This window comes from Nicotiana sylvestris, chromosome 6, assembly GCF_000393655.2.
Source record: "Nicotiana sylvestris chromosome 6, ASM39365v2, whole genome shotgun sequence".
NCBI lineage: Eukaryota > Viridiplantae > Streptophyta > Magnoliopsida > Solanales > Solanaceae > Nicotiana > Nicotiana sylvestris.
This window is the reverse complement of record NC_091062.1, coordinates 10,414,276-10,433,946: the sequence shown is the minus strand read 5'-3', so window position 1 is coordinate 10,433,946 and position 19,671 is coordinate 10,414,276. Positions and strand designations below refer to the sequence as shown.

General features: G+C 39.6%; 1 protein-coding gene across 1 annotated transcript; it reads left to right on the top strand.

The window, feature by feature from the left end:
- The first annotated feature begins 18,717 nt into the window (after window positions 1-18,717).
- Window positions 18,718-19,671, top strand: LOC138870259 (uncharacterized). Its single transcript, XM_070148054.1, has 2 exons — window positions 18,718-18,916; window positions 19,001-19,671. Exons 1-2 carry the CDS (start codon window positions 18,718-18,720, stop codon window positions 19,669-19,671), a joined length of 870 nt encoding a protein of 289 aa, XP_070004155.1.

Below are 19,671 nucleotides of genomic sequence, written 5' to 3'. Positions count from 1 at the left end.
TAAAAACAGCATTTAGCACATTAGGCTCAAACATGTAAAAATCAGATAAAACCAAATATAACAATTTATCTAAGCTCGAATTCTAACCCTGAAACAGTGGTTCTGGGAAATTCCCCAGCAGAGTCGCCAGAGCTGTCACACCTCCTTTTTGCGCGCCCGCCTCGAAGGGTTAGATGCGCGAGGGAGTTTTTCCAATTTAAGTGAAAATATTCGAAATGAGATTATTTATTTAATTCAGAGTCGCCACTTGGGAAAGGTTTGGTTTTTGGTGTCCCAAGTCACCGGTTTATCTTGAATCCCAAATCGAGGAAATTTTCGACTTTTCCAAATGAAGTCTGCGAACCAGAAATTCTAAGTAAGGAATTCTGTTGACCCGAGGGAAGGTGTTAGGCACCCTTGAATCCCGTGGTTCTAGCACGGTCGCTTAAATTGTTATAATGGCTAAATATCTGATTTAAATACATGTTATGACTTACGTGCTTTTATTAAGTTTAAACCGCTTTTATTATTGTCATTTATTTTTATAGAATTGCAACGTCGTGAAAATGCATCTCGAACCACGTCACAATCAATGCACCCATGGTCGTCGACACATTTTGACTCCGTTGAGATTTGGATTTGGGTCACATCAATGTGCACCCGTGTTTAAGAATGTAATTTAATTAAGCCGCGCCTAAAGAGCCTAACACGTTATTATCTTTGGGGAAGGAGTGAGCTTTTCTAGATAATCCATCCCAAACTTATGGGTTTATTATGATCAATTGTTGAGGGCTCTGCGATGTGTATCTTTATTTGACGAGGCTCGTCTCATTACCTTTTACAAGGATATCCTAAAGCGGCTACATATCTATTACATTTGTCTCTAAAAAAAAAAAATGCCAAACTTACTTGTTAAACAACTACATACCAAATCTTTGCTATGTTTGACGAATCCGAATTTTTGTTTGATTACCTGATTGGTTGTTTGTGAGGTGAGAATTACCTCATGCCTTGTCTTCAAAGAGTGAATAAGCTTTGTTAATTTGATAAGGGAGATTGCAAGCAAACTAATAACATATGCTAAATTTACATTTAAACGACCTTCAAGTTTGAATTTTAAAACTAGCTTTTTGGGCTTGATAATTAAATCGGTTGTTTATTAAGAAAACTACTACTAATTGAACTCGAAAATGCCTATTAGTTTTCCTCAAAGTCATCGCATTATTTCGAAACGATGAATCTATATCGAAACCCATATCGAACCTATATTGGATCAAGTAATCTAACAAGAGGGTTGGCATACATGGTCACCCTGTTAACACCACATGAGAATTAGCTTGGGGTACATTTATCTTGAAATCAAATGGGACCAAATATAACAGATTTGACAGTTCAGAGGTCTAGACAAAATACATACAGATGCTTGCTATGATTCTATGTTATAATGTCATAACTAAAACAAAACCCAATGGTTATATGCATTAAAACACGTCTGATCTAGCAAACAAATGCTATCTAATAGTTCATCTCAAAATCAGAATGTATGTTAATTCATACAGAGCAATTGCAGTTTGAAGTTAAACAAATGCAGGCCAACTCATCATTTAAACTATGACTACATTTTGAACATAAGCATCGTGAAGTAAACAACATTCGTTTCTTTATTTCTGCTTCAAGGCTTCAAACTTTTAACAACACATGGTTTCAGAAGTTGTGTATCTAGAAGTGTTTACAGTTGAAGAAGAAGGGAAGTCAGCAGAGTAACAATGGCAACAAACGTAGCAGTGACAGCAGGTAACAAACAAGAACAAGTCCCCGTGCAAGATACAACTATGGCCGATGAAAAATGGCAAAATGACAGCAACCAAACAGTGTAGTAGAAATAGAAGTCCAAAACAGTCCAAACTTCAGGGAATAAACCAATGCAACCCACAACCAGTAAACTCAGTTTAAACTGGGAAGAATCAGAATTGATTTGAACAAGCTGAAGAACAAATGAAATCCAAACGACAATGTGAAGAAACAGTTTCTGATTTTCTATATCTTTTCTCTCTTGTATTTGTGTCTGTATCTCTCAATGTGTATCTGTATGTGCCTCTCTATTTTTTCTCCTCCAACCTCTAATCTTTCAGTCTAAAAATTCAGTTCCTAGATCTCCAAAATCAGTTCCTAAAATCTGTCTGAATTGCTCAAGAGTTCCCCCCTTTTCCTAATCCAGTCCTTTCTAATGGAAGTTCTTCTTCCTTTTTTGCTAACATCATCTATTCACAGCCTATTAAAACACATCAGAACCCCCTCACTTTCTTGCTGTTTTTCCACTCAATGTTTAAAATATGAAACCCCCCATGAGATTCCTGACAGATATATCTTTGAATGGGCTTATTATTTCTAAATTAAAACAGCATATGGACAGCCTGACTATGCCCTGACAGCACATGCTGTCCCATTTGCTCTAATTATTAAAGAAACACAGTGCACATGCTGCCCAAGAATGCACATGCCATCAATTTTAAACCAAAATCTGAATTGCAACTATAAACTAAGCCCTGTAATGTTTCAGAATCAATTTGAACCACCACAAACAAGCTATACTTAGTTCCTAGTTGCATTCAAACAAAGTTTCAGCAGACAAGCCAACAATATGAATAAAATTATTACCATTTAACAACTGAAACTAATCGACGACGTATGTCGACTCGACTATACTAATTGTAACACATACAATCGTAGCCAAAGATCAGAAATCCAATAGTATCAAACAAGGGGTTCAGATTGCAATGTCAAAACAGAAATGACCTTGGGAACTAATTAAATGACCAATTACAAATTCGAACCGAATATGCAGTTTGTAAAACACACACATTATTAGTGAATGAAAAAAGAACTTGACTATGTACAGAGGCCCGGGCAAGGTGGGCAGGACACAGTCAACAGAACTTAAAGAAAATCATCTGAAACAATTAGCCATGCGAACAAACTTTTAACACACATGAACTGAATAATAATAAGAAAAACAAACTTACCTTAAAAACCTTAAAAATCAGGAAGCCTTAGCTCGGATTTGAACAGACCCTTCTTGGGGTTGAACGGACTTTAATCGAAGTGTTCTCAACTGAGAACACTTCGATTAAAGTCCATTAGACCCTAATCACTTGGTTTAAACGGACACAGACCAGGCCCTGGGTTTTCTATGGTTCTTGGATGACAGATTTGGGTTTTGATTCTCCATGGTTAGATTCGGACCAAACCAAGCATGGTTTGGTCACAAGGGAGGTCCGGGGACTGTCCGGTATGAATCTAGGGCAGATCGGTGTAGATCGAGTTTTGACTCGAATCTTCAAATGAAGATTCGAGAAGGTGGGATGGGATTCGAGCTAAGCGGTTAACAGATCCATGTTCAGGGTGGTGAGGTGGTCCTACGGTGTTAAGGTGGGAGTCACCGGCGTCCAGGCCGCCGAGATTAATGGTGAAGGGAAAGGTGGCGGCTAGGGTTTCGTGGGGAAAGGGGATGAGGACGAAGGCGGGGGTCTTGGATATGGGGCAGGGTATGGTAGGAAAGTTTATATATGGAATGGGTGGATTGATCTCAGCCGTTGGATGAGGCGAGATGAAAGGCCAGGATCTTTCAACTGATGGGGAAACAGTGTCATTTCAAATGCCAGGGTTTTGGTTGGTTTGGGGGTTGAACGGGTCGGGTTTGTTCCTGGGTATGGGGGATGCGATCTTGACCGTTGATCATTCTGAGATCAACGGCCCAGATCAGACCAGATCAAAACGATGTCGTTTGGAAGCTCTTGAAGTAAGCTGGTCTGGACCGGGGCAAGCACATGTTTTGGGCTTGATTTGGTTCAGTTTTGGGCCTGTTTTGTTTTAACTTGGACTGGCCTGGTCCGAAAATCCTTCTCTTTTTTTTCCTTTAATTTCTTAAATTAATTTTCCAAATAATACTATATAAAACATTGAACAACAATTATCACACAATTAACATTTAATTATACTAAACACTTAATGACAAAATACAATGAAAGATGCACACATTTTATTTTTCTTTTAATAAACGGATTACGGTTCACACGACATATATATATTTTTTATTTTTGTTTGAATAAAATAACCACGGGCAAGATCACAAATAACTAGCAAAAATGCCACGTAAAAATCCAGAAAATGTACATCAAGACCAATTGCTATTATTTTGTTTCTTTTGGAGTGATTGTCGCGTAAAACAAAAATCACGTGCTCACAACCTTTGCTGGCCCAATACACTACTCTCTGAATCTCTCTTTTGCGGTCGCACTAGAATTGTGTGGTCCGCACTGCTGGCCTTTTTTCCTGTTTTGGTTCTTGTCCACTTTTGACCCTTTATGAGCTAATTTTGACTTCTTTGGCCCGTTTCCCAATGTTCCTGCAATCAAGCACATTTCATTAGTTTTCGGGAATACCTTTAAGCATTTTTATGCTAAAACACAAGTAAAAGAGAGCAAATAAGCGGTCAAAATCCCTACTTATCAACTCCCCCAAACTTAAGCTTTTGCTTGTCCTCAAACAATTAAAGCAATTCCCACCTCCACTAGCAAAAAGATATTTCAGCCGGCCTAAGGTGAATCAATCACGCATCAATTAGGACCAACAATTACCCACAACACATATGAATTATCAACAACACAATGATATGACCTTTTGAGTACCATAATTCTAATGTGACACTAGCACATTAAGAGTTGAGTCTATTCATCAAGGAAGCTCGCTCTTTCACGTAGGTCATTGTGGATTCCAAACTCCTCCTCCTCTACTCTCCATTAGCAAATCTCACTTTATAATGCAACACTCGAAGTAAGGATCGTGAAAAGTTCGCTTATCTCTCTCAAAAGAACGCTACAAGTCTGACTTTAAGCACCATAAGCTTGCCCCTTATGTACATCACTAATTAAGCTCATTCGACTTGAAATCATGTAGGGCTTTTGCGGGATATAACGAAGGCTTTTGGACCAAGGTAAGACTTATTGGAATACTGGTTTTATCTTTCCTTAAGCACTCCATTTTCTCTTTTCGGCTCATACTTTCTCTACTCTTTGAGTCATTTTCTACTTCCTCGGGGGAACTAGAGAGACGTAACGTCACTCTTTCTTGATCATGACAATTTATTTTTCTCCTTTTCGATTTAGTCCATGCCTTTCATCATCATTTTCTTTTGAATTCCGTTCAACTCTTTCACTTTATTCACTTTCTTTTTGGCATTTTTCTTTTTGTTCCTACTTTCTTTTCTTTGCCTTCCCCTTTCTTCATTTCTTTCTATTCTTTGTACCTTATATCACTTCAATCTCCCCATTTCTCCCCCAAACTTATGTATTTGCCAATTGTTTGTCAAAAATTCTAAGGAAAGATTGGGTGCTAAGAGAGGATCAATATAAAACGAATAAAGGCTTGTAACGTGGTTATTGAAAGAAAAAAGGCATAGGCTCAAAGGGGTTGACTAGGGATATCATATTGGTAGGCTATGGAAGATTTCAAATTCCAAATTGGATCAAAGAGAGCCTACAATCATTTTTCAAGCCAAGCTACACTTAGAATTTCACATAGACAAACATTCGAGGCAAGTTGTAGACTATTAACACGAGCACTTGGACTTGTAACTAAACATCTCACCTCTCACGCTTCTAGATTGCTAAAGAGAATAGAGTCGAGGACCCACAACAACCCTAGCTAAGATTGAGAATCATAAATGGATCGACTGAACCATTCGACGCCTGTTTAAGTTAACATAAGAGTCAAAAGGTCACAACTAAAACTATTTTCTGCCAACAACTTGTTTTAACCATATAATCATAGGTAAATGTATTGGTACCAAGTGAAGCATGCTTGAAACCCTTTTATTCATTACTACTATATTTGCCTAAACATAAAAAAAAGACTCAATACGTTAAGAAGGTTGTCACACCATCCATCGTTGGGAAGAGCCACCAAGTTCACACAAAATCTACCTTTGAAAAGAGCCATGGCATTAAGAAAACCAAAGGCTTATTGTTCACTCAAAATGTAAAAAAGAAGCTAATGAATTAAAAAGAAGCTATGAAATAAACTACGGAAAGCGAGATAAATAAATATACAAACTGAAGTCAAATGAATATATACATAGGGAAAACGAATATATACATCAAATGGAAGAATATGCACATACTAAAAGGAAACTAAAGATGAAAGGAAAATAGTATCAGAGTTATTACAGCCCAAATGTCAAATGTCAAAGTCAAATAATCAAAATAGACCACCCCCGTGATGAAAATAAGCATTGTCCTCAATACTTAATAGAAATAAGAACATGAAAAGAGTAGAGAGTTAAGAGAACTCCCTATGTGGTCTCAGTCTGCATGGGATCCTCAGCACCCTCTATCTCTAACTGTATCTCATCATCTCCAGACTGAGGGACAACTGGGTTATTGAGCATCTAGATTATCTCCTCAGTAGTGTGGGAAGTGGAAACCGGCTCCTCAGACTAGCCCATTGCTGCCTTTGGTGCTGGGACTGAAGGCTCCATAAGCATGTCCAATGGCAGATCTCTGGCAGATGGAATCTTGGTGACCTCCTTTCTCAACTTGTCCACTAACCTCTTCGATGCTTGAGACTTCTTCATCTTTTTTAATTGCTTGCTCAAGTCCCCAATGACCTTCCCATGCGCCATTAGAATATCCGTAATGGTCTTCTGGTTTTCCAGTATCTTCTTTAATGTTTCCTCCACTGACGGAGGTACTTGTGGCTCTGCTGGGGCTGAGGACTGTGCTGCAACAACACTAGATATAGCAGTTAGCTTTGTAGTAGCCTCCTGCATCAAGTTGTTGAGACTCGCCAATGTCTGGGAGACTCACAACGCAGTTTGAGGATATGTAGATGAAATCGACACTAGCAATAGCATTGATAGACTAGCAGAAGTAGGTGGTCCGACGGATAAAGATGGTGGCATGGCTGCTGTCCCGGTGGAAGTACCGGCTACTGTAGAATGCTCGGCAGCTGAATCAGTAACCACTACTGTTGGCTCCTCAGACTGGCCAGTGGAGGTAGTAGCTTTTCCCTTGAATTTCGGGTTGTCAGCTCCCTGAAGGTGGTACCAGGAGAAAGGCTTATTGGCCTTCACCTCAGTATCATAATGCTTTGACTCTACCCCTTGATCCTTAAAGTATTCAGTGAGGAAGTTCGGGTATGGATAAGATCTCTCACCTTTCTGGACAACTAGAGTGATGTTGGTGGACATGATGACACCAACATTTATCGGATACCCAACCATAATCGAGGCCAGAAGTGGAAGCATGTTTTCATTGAGGCATGGGTTAATGCGACTACACATAAACGTTTTCCACCCTTTTGCTTCAAAGTTTGGGGTGTCCTGGTGTTTGCGACCAAAACACTCACGCAAGTGTACACGATCTTCAAGTAATATAGTAATAAGTAAAGTATTGTCCCCACGAGGACTTATGATCAACTTATCAACTGATGCAAACCCAAACAATTGTCGATTCAAGCTAATTCATCACAAAATACATACATAACCACTTTACAATTTAACTAGTAATCAAACAATAATACAACGCAAAGTTACTGCGCCACTTATACAATTTTATTTTAACAATTAATAAGAGAGTTATTCCAGGGTCATGGACTTGCTAGAGATCATGCTACGCTTTTAGCTTAAGAATGATTTATTGAATTATCTGGGTTATTAATTATAGGGTTGATAATACCCATAAGAATCTGTCGAATTCTTATGCGCCTATTCAAGTTAAATTAATACCTATATGTCTATGGTATTAATATTAACTCAAATGCATTTACAAATCCTATTTTTCAACTAAACAAGGCAATTAAGTATAGTTCTATCTTAATCGCGAATATTTCGCCCGATGCCCAGGATCAAGATCTTGTTCTATTTGATTCTATATGCAATCAAGAATTTCTTTTTTTCAAGTTTAACTCAAGATTCGTAAATAGTATTTTACTGTTAGCTACGCAGTAAAATAATTAACAGCAGAATCAAATAAACAACCCTTAACGATAACTTCAAGATCATCAATTTAAGCTTCAAACAACATAATCATCTAACATCCATAACCCTATAATATTTGGATTTTTAGCTACTCATATCATATAAACATCAACAATATAAGTCTTAAAAATTTTATAAATAGATACTAGAAGAAAGTTTAGAAAAACTCTTTCAATCCTTGCTCCAACGTGTTGTCTCCTCTTGATTTTGATCCTCCAAGATGGATCTCCTTCTCTTTTTCTCTCTAAAAATAGGTCTGGTCCGTCAATAATGGCTGCTTTGTTTTTTCTCTTGTTTTTCTATCGGGGCTTGCTATGCGACCCCCGAACACGATCTCGACTTGATTTAAGTCGGAATCTCTTCCTGCAAGGCATAAAGCATGAATTTAGTACAATTCATTATTATTTAAGCTCAAACCTTTGTAAAATGCAACAATTAAAGTGTTGTTACAATGACTAAAATATGAGTTTCTAGCCTATGATCACCTGGACAATTGGAACCCCTGCTGTGATCCACGGAGGTGTTGACCCTGGGATTGCCAGAATCTCAGCTAACCACGGACGAGTTGCATCACCCATAGCTAGCTTCTCCAAATATTGCACTGCTTCCACTTCTTCAAACCTCACATATTTGTTCAGTGCACAAGAGTCAAAGCAGATTTTCAGATTTCGCACTTCTGTCACCTTAATTCCCTGTTTGATGTGAGCAACATTTGCGCAGAATTCCTTGACCAGGTACTCATTTGCATCAAGGACACTGTTGGTAAACCATTTCCATCCTTTCCATTCCTGTAATTGCCTCAAGACATTGGGGTTGTGCTTGTTCAAGTCTTTCATAAAAACTTATCGCTCAAGAGTGAGCGATCTCTGTGGCCACCATTCCCTAAACTTTGTGAAGGCATTGGCACTAATAAATCTGTCCTCCCATATCTTGGGCCTCCTTGATCTTTCTAACCCTTCCACTGAAGTATCGCCCCCTCTCTCAAAATCTGGATCATCATCATCGTCATCTAAATTTATTGGAGCAGGGGGAGCATGTGAGGAAGAGGGCTCAGAGTTTTGGCTACCCTCTTCCGAACCTTCCAAAGAACTGGCAGCTGATGAGGACTCATCCACCAAATGGAATCTCCCTAGGATTTGTTGTGATTGGGCTTCCGGTTGTACTTGCACGGAATTACCCTTAGAAGCTTCCCCAAATGGGACGTACTCACTGGTCTCCGAGGTATCAGGGGCTCTACTTGTGGTTGGTTTCTTGGTTATGACTTTTTGAGGTGCTAGAGGAAGGTTGCTTTTACCTCGACCCCGACCTCGGGAGGATTCTGCACTCCATTTTGCTATATCTATTTTTCCACGTGATTGAACCATTGTCTGCAACACATAAGTAAGAGACATTAATTAGAATTGAAGCTCATAATGTATACAAAGTAGTGTTCAAAGTTGCAGGAAAAGTGTCTCAGGGCAGTGCAGACCACACAAAAGTGAGTACGACCACATACAGTGCGGACCACACAAATGTGAGTGCGGCCGTACAAACAAGAGTGTGAACCACATAATTTTGACTACGGCCGCACAACCCCAGGTTCAGACTACTAGGGTCTCTGATATTTCATTAGTGCAGATCGCATAAAAATGAGTGCGGCCGCGCAAGTCCACTGCAGACTGCACAATTTTAAATGCGACCGCATAAAGATGCAAGAAGCCCTATTTATACTTTTACTCATGGGGCCCAAATTTCTACCTGAGTGCGGCCGCATAATTTTGATGCAATCCTCACTCCTTACCTGCCCTTGAGAAGTCATGCTACGGACCGCACAAAAATATATGCGGCCGCAATTCCTTAAGTATTTTTGACAGGCCAACTTCAGAGACCATGCATTTTGACACTTAGCCAAAATTTTCATGCACATTCCTTGCAATGCACACCCATTCCTGCATAAACTTCAAAACTGTTTTGCACAAAACAAATCCTATCTAATCTAAAAGGGAAAAACGAAAGAAAGGAAAAGACATGGGTTACCTCCTAAAAAGCACCCGGTTTAACGTTGCGGCACGGCGTAGATTACCAATCACTTGAAATAAAGAACCGCCACAATGTGGCTATCATCAACCTTGCCAAGATAATGTTTAACCCGGTGCCCATTTACTCTAAAAACCTCATCATTCTTATTTTTCAAATTTAGAGCACCAAAGGGGGTTACATTCACTACTTCCAAGGGATCACTCCATTTTGATTTCAATTTGCCCGGAAACATCCTTAATCGTGAATTGAACAATAACACAAGATCACCTTCTTTGAACTCCTTGTTGTGGATGTACTTGTCATGGAGGTATTTCATCTTCTCCTTGTAAAAGGACGAACATGTGTTGGCATGATACTAGAATTTATCAAACTCATTCAATTGTGACACCCTTAGGTTTGTTGCGACATCCCACTCAAGATTCAACCTTTTCAAAGCCCACATGGCCTTATGCTCGAGTTCTATCGGAAGATGGCACACCTTCCCAAATACCAATCGATATGGATACATCCCAATCGACGTCTTGTAGGCCGTCCTATAAGCCCAAAGAGCATCATCAAGTTTTCTTGACCAATCCGTCCGGTTGGCATTGAAAGTCTTTGACAAAATACTCTTGATCTCCCAGTTGGAGACTTTAACTTGTCCGCTTGCTTGAGGATGGTAGGGGGTCAATACTTTGTGAGTGACACCATACTTTGTGATTAAGGTATCAAAAGCTCGATTGCAAAAATGCGAACTCCCATCACTAATAATGGACCTCGGAGTACCAAACCTTGTAAAGATGCTTTTCTTTAAGAATGTCACCACACTCTTCGCCTTCATTGTTGGGTAACACAATGGCCTCGACCCACTTGGAAACATAATCAACAACGATTAGAATGTAGGTGTTCCCACAAGAGCTAATAAACTGACCCATGAAATCAATACCCTACATGTCGAAGATGTCTATCTCCAAAATGGTGGTGAGAGGCATTTCATTCTTCTTTGAGATCCCACCGGCCCTTTGGAATTCATCAAAATGCTTGGCAAGCTTAGTAGCATCCTTGTAGAGCGTAGGCCAATAGAATCCACAACTCAAAACTTTTGCCGCCGTTCTTGCTCCACCATGGTGACCACCATATGGGGAAGAGTGGCAAGCCTCAAGAATACACACTTGTTCTTACTCTGGCACACATTGCTGGATCACACCATTGGTACATTTTCGAAAGAGATATGACTCATCCCAATATTAGTCAAGGCAATCCCTTTTGAGCTTCTTCCTTTGGTTTGAAGAGAACTCATTCAGGACAATGTCACTCACAAGGTAGTAGGCTAAATCGAGAAACCATGGTACCCCGTTCATTGAAATGGCTAGGAGTTGCTTATCGGAAAATGAATCATTGTTCTCAAGGCCGTCATGTGGCCTCCCCTCCTCCTCCAATCGGGACAAATGGTCCACCACTTGATTTTCACTACCCTTGCGGTCTTGAATCTCTAGATCAAACTCTTGCAATAGAAGCACCCACCACATCAACCTTGACTTAGAATATATTTTGCCCATCAAATAGCGAAGCTCCGCATAGTCGGTGTGAGAAATCACCTTAGTACCCATCAAATATGGCCGGAACTTCTCCACAGCAAAGACAATAGCAAGTAGCTCCTTTTCGATCTCTATATAGTTGACTTGAGCATCATTCATGGTCTTGCTAGCATAGTAGATCGGATGGAAGATTTGGTTGATTCTTTGCCCCAACACCGCTTCAACCGTAACATCACTAGTATTACACATGATCTCAAAAGGTAAGCTCCAATCCGGTGCGGTAATAATAGTAGTAGTCAACTTGAACTTAAGCAACTCGAATGACTTCATACATTTTTCATTGAAATGGAACTTGGCATCCTTATCCAAAAGTTTGCACAATGGGTTTATCACCTTGGAAAAATCCTTGATGATCGGCGATAGAAACCCACATGACCCAAGAAGCTCCTCACTCCCTTCACAGATGTAGGGGAGAGAGTTTGGAGATAACCTTAATTTTGGCCTTGTCGACCTCAATACCATGCTTAGAAATTTTGTGGCCGAGGATAATGCCTTCCTCAACCATGAAGTGACACTTCTCCCAATTCAACACCAAATTAGTCTCCTTACATCTAGCCAAGACCCTATCTAAACTGTTCAAGCAATCATCAAAAGAGTTTCCAACATAGAGAAATCATCCATGAAGACCTCAAGAATATCCTCCACCATGTCGGTAAAAATGGCCATCATACACAATTGAAAAGTCATCGGTGCATTACATAAACCAAATGGCATCTGTGAGAATGAAAAGTACCATAGGGACAAGTGAAGGTAGTCTTTTCTTGATCCTCCTAAGCAATGAGAATTTGATTGTAGCCGGAATACTGATAACTAGGGATTCTAGTTTATTTTATGTTTTTTTTTGCTTAAGTTTTGGATTAAAAGTGTGTAAAAGTATTCCTAAAAGCTAACTTAATGTGCTTGCTTGTAGTGTTTGGTAAAAAAGACATGAAAGTCAAAACTAACTCAAAAAGGAGTGAAACCTGCACAAGTAAAAGCTGAGTCAACTGAGCGTTGACAGCGGAAAATCAACCGTGGACGCGGAGGGTCCACCGCTGAGGCAGTCTTGATCTTGCGATCTGCGGTGGCAAGGTTCAGAAAACTGAAATGTTGGTCTTAAAAAGTCACTGTGGCCCGCGGTGAAATTGCACGACAGCGGTGGCTTTATTGCGACCACGGTCATTTTATTGCCATCAGCGGAAGCCAGATTCTGTGTGTTAGCATGACTACTCGATTCTTGTTACCTTGCTTCGAATAGGTTTTACTGAGTTCTTAACCTAACTTATACCACCTCTATGTGATTATATTCATCTCAATTGTTCAAGACTTGCCTCTTTCTATCGATATTGCTGACATCTCCTATTTGCTACGTCTGTTTGTTCTTACTCTATTTATATGTTGAGTATAGAATCATAACTTCCTTTTGATTGATTTTAATTTCCTTATTTTATGGTTTGATTGAAAGATTTTCTTTAAAACCCTAAATTTCTACCTCGTCTGTTTAAATTAACTGATTCTCCTACCTTATTTGCTGGTACTTTATTCTTGCTAAACCATTTCCTTAATTGGAGTTTTCTGAACTTAATCCTAATTGTCTACCCTATGCTTATTGAACTTTGGTTCTTTTCTTATTAGTCATATACTGATTTCTTGCCTTATATGCCACTGGTTCTTACCGTTTGAATTAATTCCCTTAACTTAAGGGAGTACTTACCTTGATTTCCTGACTGATTGATTCTGAGTTCCTTAATTACTAATGGACTTTGATTTCTACCTGCTTTCAAACTATAAATACCCTAGTCTTTCATTTGCACAACACATGAACTCTTGGTTAAAAAAAACTATCTCTCACACTTAAACTTTCTGCTCTATCTTTTGTACTACTTACTACTTCTTTAAGTTAGCCGGCTGCAAGCCAAGGCTAACCATTGTGTTCTCTTGTTCTTTAATTCTGCTTACTGTCCTCTTTACTGGTATGTTCTAGTTTCAATTCAAAGTTCCAACAACAATATGATTTTCTTATTGCTTCAGTTCATCCTATTTCTAATTTGCTTCTAGTTGTGGTTTTGTTGTGAAATTTGTAGTTGATGTTTACCTTATTATGTACCCCCTTCCTTTAGAACAAGCATGTTACCCCTCTGTATTGTTTCTGAACATGTTTGCACCAATTATCTCTATGTGTTCTATGTATTCCCAAATCCCTATCATCCCTGTATATGAGCTTGTTCTTTTGTCTGGTTTTGTGACTATGTCTGGTCAGCTGCTTCTGAGCATGTTTGTACCAATTCCTAGACCTTTGCTTGATTATGTGCTTGCAGTCAAGTGTTCTATGTATCCCAAACCCCTTGACCCATGTTTGTGATTACTGAATTTACTTTGGTTATGTGACTACTAGCTTTGTATAAACCTGGCCTAAGGTGTTGTGTTTGGACTTCTGTTCATTTCTTCAATCTCTTTTCAAACAGTCTCTGTTGTTTTACTATATTACTTTCAAACAGACTTCCTTTTTAATACAGTTTTTTACTAAAAACTCTCAACTTGTGTCAATCATTTTCACTCTACTCCTAAGTTAATAAGTTCTGCCCCCTCTAGTATGTGTACTACCTTGGGATCCTCTGAACTCTGGCATACTGAGGTTGGCCTTTCCACACTGCACTTGTTCAAATATTTGGTTAAAAAGTCTAGGAGTAAGCACTGTCCGAGATCCTTGAGATCCTTAGGGAACTTTGATGCACCTGTCTATGGAATTGAGGCATTTGAGGCCATTGGAGGCTTTGGGAAATCTGGGCCTAATCGGAGGCTCCCTATAGAATAGCTTCTTGTTTCTTATTTACTCATGTAATTTATTCATTGGTCTATAATAATTTGTAAACAAATATTGGGGTATTTAGTGAAAGGGATAGGTAGATACATGTTTTATGGGGTAATATAGGTAGAAATCATGCTCATAGGACTTTATGTTTAATCTGATTGCTTTATCAAGTAGAAATCATACTCATAAGGCTTTACATTTCATTATCTCACTATGCTAGAAACCATGCCTATAAGTTCTAAATAATCATGCCTTCAATGTCTTAAAATCATATTAACGAATAGATGCCATGCCTATAGGACTTAATCCAGATTATGTTATGGCAAGTGTTTATGTATGTTTTCAGGTTTGCATGTCTTAAAATCAGATTAACAAAGTTATATATCATACCTATAGGGAACCATATTCGAAATTCTGCCTGTCAATATAAACTAGTCTAGTAATTCAACTTATTCCATACTTAGTTCACTTCTGATTGGTTTAATTAAGTAGTCTATACTTCCTGAAACAAGTTCTTTAAAACAGCCTCAATTTAACATTAGAACAGCATACCTATAGGTATTAAAGAAGCCCGTTTCAAATCCTGCTTTATTTCTATATAAATAGAGTCATCAGTACTCCCCATATAGGCAGGCCTTTAAGGAGTTTTTCAAAACTGTATTTCTGAAAACTGTCTCTGTTGCTTAATGTTTTCTGATCCTAACAGACTTTAAAAAATCAATAGGCAACTGCTAGGGTCACTACTCCTGAGTTTCTAAAAAAAATTTGTTTGCTTCTGCATATTCACCTAGATATCCTGCCTTAGGATAGTGTCTAATAAAAGCCATTAATTGTGCTTGAGTCATGATGTTTATGCGCTTATTTGAGGAGAAAACTTTGAGCCTCTAATTGCTCCTTTTTATGTGCTGAAAGTCCTAAGTGTTTTGATTATCGCCTTAGAATTTTTACCTTTTAAAACCTTAGGGGTCCGTCTAGAACCATCTATAGGTAGAGGTCTTAACTCCCTCCAGGACTATTAAGAAGGGACGGGTAGCAGCATGCAATAGAAATCATTGACCAAACACTCACTTTGCATGACCACTAGGGGGATGGGAAGGGTAGATCTGGGATATGATGACTACATGCTAATGCCACGTGTAGCCCCTCATCGAGGAGTGTTTATCGGACATTGTATGGGGTGATCCTATAGGATAACCAACCTAGGAGCCCTCCTTTACCCAAAACTCTCTTTTATTTAAACCTTTGTTTTACGACTTGTCCAGATCTTTATCTTATTATCCAATGTTCTTTAATTGCAACCTATTTAATCAAACTGTTTATTTGTAATGGACTAATTTGTCAATATAAGTTCGGCCAGGACCCATAGTTGTGGACCAAGAGAGGTGTCTAACACCTTTCCCTTGAGGTTACTTTGAGCCCTTACCCTAATCTCTGGTAACGCAAACCAATGCAAGATTTAATCACTCTAGGTGCCCTAACGCACCGTAATTCGTTAGGTGGAGACTATTCAAATACCCAATTCCCAAAATGAAATGAGTTATCACACCCCATGGAATGTCGAAACCAGACCTCTCTCTTCGTGATGAAAGGAAAAAAGGGGGCGCGACAATTAATATTTGGCCTGATTTATGTTTTAAATGTTAAATTGGTGGTTGCAAACACTAATTTGTGCTTTTTGACTTAGGCTCTTCTTGAGAAAGACAGACTAAGTCTAGGAAATTCAGGCCAACAAGGAATTGGGGTGCATTCAAGAGATTGATAGCCCCAATTAAAGGGTTAAACATAGAGATAGTAATTCCCGACTTGAGACAATTTTGCTTGCATTGTTGGACACCCAATTGGGCTTGAGAAAGCTAATTAGGGCAAAGTCACTCAAACTACCCAGAGGTATAGAGTGAGTAGTTACGTGCAATGGCTATATCATGATCCCAACTATAACAAATTTGCTCTAAGCTGTAGATCCCATTAGATACCCACCTAGGTGCAAGTCACTTCCCTAGTGACTTTAGACCTATTAAGAAAACCCTACAAAAACATCATAATTAGCTTATTTCCTTGCATCATTAGTCTTAAAATAGAGTAGTGAACAAACAAAGAATGATTGGAAGTGCAATCAAGAACACTGCATATTGCTATATTAGATAGGAATCCAACTCCAAACATATCTTAGCTCCCTGTGGATTCGATCCTGACCTTTTTGGGTAAAAGCTGCATCGACCGCTCTTGCCACTCTATAGTGGTGTAGGGTTGGAACCGATCACTTTTTGGTGCCGTTGCGGGGGAGCTAAATGGTTTTGGATATCTATCTGACTAGTTTTGTGTCTTGTTTTTCTTTCCTTCCGTGTTACTAACTTGTGTGTGTCATCAATTCAGGTACAAAATGGCAAACAATGGTCCTCTTGGAAATGTTTTGCCGGGGGAGGAGGTAGATGACAATGGTGAGGATGAGGTGCCTCTAGTATCTCTAGGTCAAAGACGAGGCCGCCAGGCCAATGACAATGTTCCGGTCCCTCCCCCGCCTCCTCCAAGAGTCATTCCTCGGGTACTTCCAAATGAAGGATACGCTAGTGCAATTGTCCCACCCCGTTTCTGGGTGGGCAATTTCCAATTTACAAATGTGATGTTGACTTTATTGGAGCAGCGAGGGTATTTCACAGGTGCTCCCCATCAGAATGCATATAAACATCTTAAAGGCTTTGTGGATACCTGCTAGGGAAGCAAGTGGACCAATGTGTCGGAGGATGCATTGAGATTGAGATTATTCCCTTTTTCACTCAGAGGGAAAGCTTTGGATTGGCTCGAAAGGCTTCCCAACCATTCCATCACTACGTGTGATGAGTTGGTGGACAAGTTTATAGATAAGTTTTTCTCGCCAGGGCATATGGCGACTTTGAGAGATGAGATTTTGGCCTTCAAATAGGAACCTAATTAACCACTTCATGAGATATGAGATATATCGGACAATGGTGAAAGAATGTCTGAACAATGAATTGACCAAAGCAATGATTCAGCAGACATTCTACCGTGGCATTAACACGACCAATCAATGTGTAGTGAATAAACTAGTAGGGGAAATTTTATGAACACGCCTTATGCTGAGACGTGTGAGATTTTGGATGAGATGGCTGATACTTCCTCAACGTGGCAAAGTCAAGCCAATGTGCCACAGGATGACCCCACTGTCATTCACTTGCACAAAGATCTCCATGGTCATGGCTAGGAGAGTCAACTACAACAATGAACTAGTTGGCAAAAGCTCAATTGCAACATGTTCAAGCGCCAAGACAAGTAAATGCTATGGAAAGAGTCAATATGTTAGTCAACAAAAGGTGACAAAGAGGTCAACATGGTCAAGGTAGTCCGGATCAATATGAGCAGGGTAGTGGTGGTTCAACCAAGATGATGGGTATGATGAGCAAAGTGAAGAAATGAAGTACGTGAACAATTATCAAGGACAAAGGGATAATGCCCCTAACCAACAACAATGGTGGTGATCCCAAGGAAATTGGGGTAATCAAAACCAACAAGGAAATAGGAATTGGGGGAACAACAATCAGAATTGGGGCAACCAGAATAACCAGGGAAACTGGAGTGGAAACAACAATAATTGGGTTGAAATAATGGCAACCAAGGGAATCGAGGGCAAGGATTTCAAAGGCCTCCAATGTATCAACAACAAAAAAACCCACTTCCATTTCCACCCCAAAGTCCTAGCTCGTCAAACAATGAGATGGGAAGGATCGAGATGATGTTTCAACAAATGATGAAGAAGAACGCCGACTCTGATGCCCAGTTGGCATCCCACAATACTTCAATCCGAAATTTGAAGGTTCAACATGGCCAGATTTCGAATTCTTTGAATACTTGCCCTAAGAGGGCTCTACCTAGTGATACGGTAGTAAACCCGAGGTGGGAACAACACCGGGCATGCAATGGCGGTGATTACAAGAAGCTGTCGAGGTGGTGATGTGAATACCTCTAAGAAAAAGGAAGTTGCAAGCGATGAGATTGAAGTAAAAGATGATGATGTTCCTATAGTTGATGAGCAAGTGAGAGAAGAGAATTTGAATGTAGACATGAGAATTGATATTCACGATAATGAGGTGGAGACTCAAGATGACGTGAACCCGTCTAGGGATCACGTAATAGATATACCGGAAATGGCAGTGCCCAAGGCTAAGGCTCTTTTGACAATGCCTCCTCCACCTTAACCTCAAAGGCTTGCGAAGCAAAAGAATGAAAACCAATTTAAGAAGTTTATTAAGATAATGAAAAGCTTGTAAATCAATGTTCCTTTAGTGGAAGCTCTTGAGCAAATGTCGGGTTATGCAGAGTTCATGAAATACTTGGTGACTAAAAAGAGATCCATGGATTGTGAGAACATCAAAATGACTCATCAAGTGAGTGAAATTGTGCACTCGATGGATCCAAAGCTTGAAGATCCTGGCGCTTTCACCATTTCATGTACCATTGGGAGTGCGAATTTTGCAAAGGCATTGTGCGATTTGGGAGCAAGTATCAATTTGATGCCTTAATCCATGTTAAAAACTTTGGGTATTGGTCAACCAAGAGCTACTTTAATGATATTGCAAATGGCAGATAGAACAATGACGAGGCCGCTTGGTATTATTGATGATGTTTTTGTTCGGGTGGACAAGTTTATTTTGCCGGCTGACTTTCTGATTCTCGACTGTGAGGTCGATTATGAGGTGTCGATAATATTTGGAAGACCTTTCCTAGCAATTGGGAAGGCATTGGTTGATGTGGAAGCATGGGAGCTCACCTTCCGGGTGGGTGATGAAAAAGTGGTCTTTCATGTGTGCAAATCAATGAAGCGGCTGAATAATACTAAAGTGTGCTCTTTTGTGGATCTTGTCACGGAGGTGATAGTTGATGATACTAGTGCAATGATCAATGTGGAGTATCCTCTAGAAGCACTATTGTTGAACCTTGATGTAAATGAGGATGAAGGGAAGGTGGAGTGTGTCAATGCTTTGCATGGAATGAGCTCTTACTCTTATGAGCCTCGAAATCTCTCTTTAGATCATAAGAACAGAAAGACTCCACCAACAAATCCCTCAATTGAGGAACCTCCCATTTTGGAGTTGAAGTCTTTGCCCTCACATATCAGGTATGAATTCTTAGGCCCTAGTTCAACATTACCTGTTATTCTTTCGTCTTGTCTTACTAACATGCAGGTAGATGCAACAATGGAGGTGATCCAAAGAAGAAAGAAGGAAATTGGATGGACTCTAGCTGATATTCGGTGA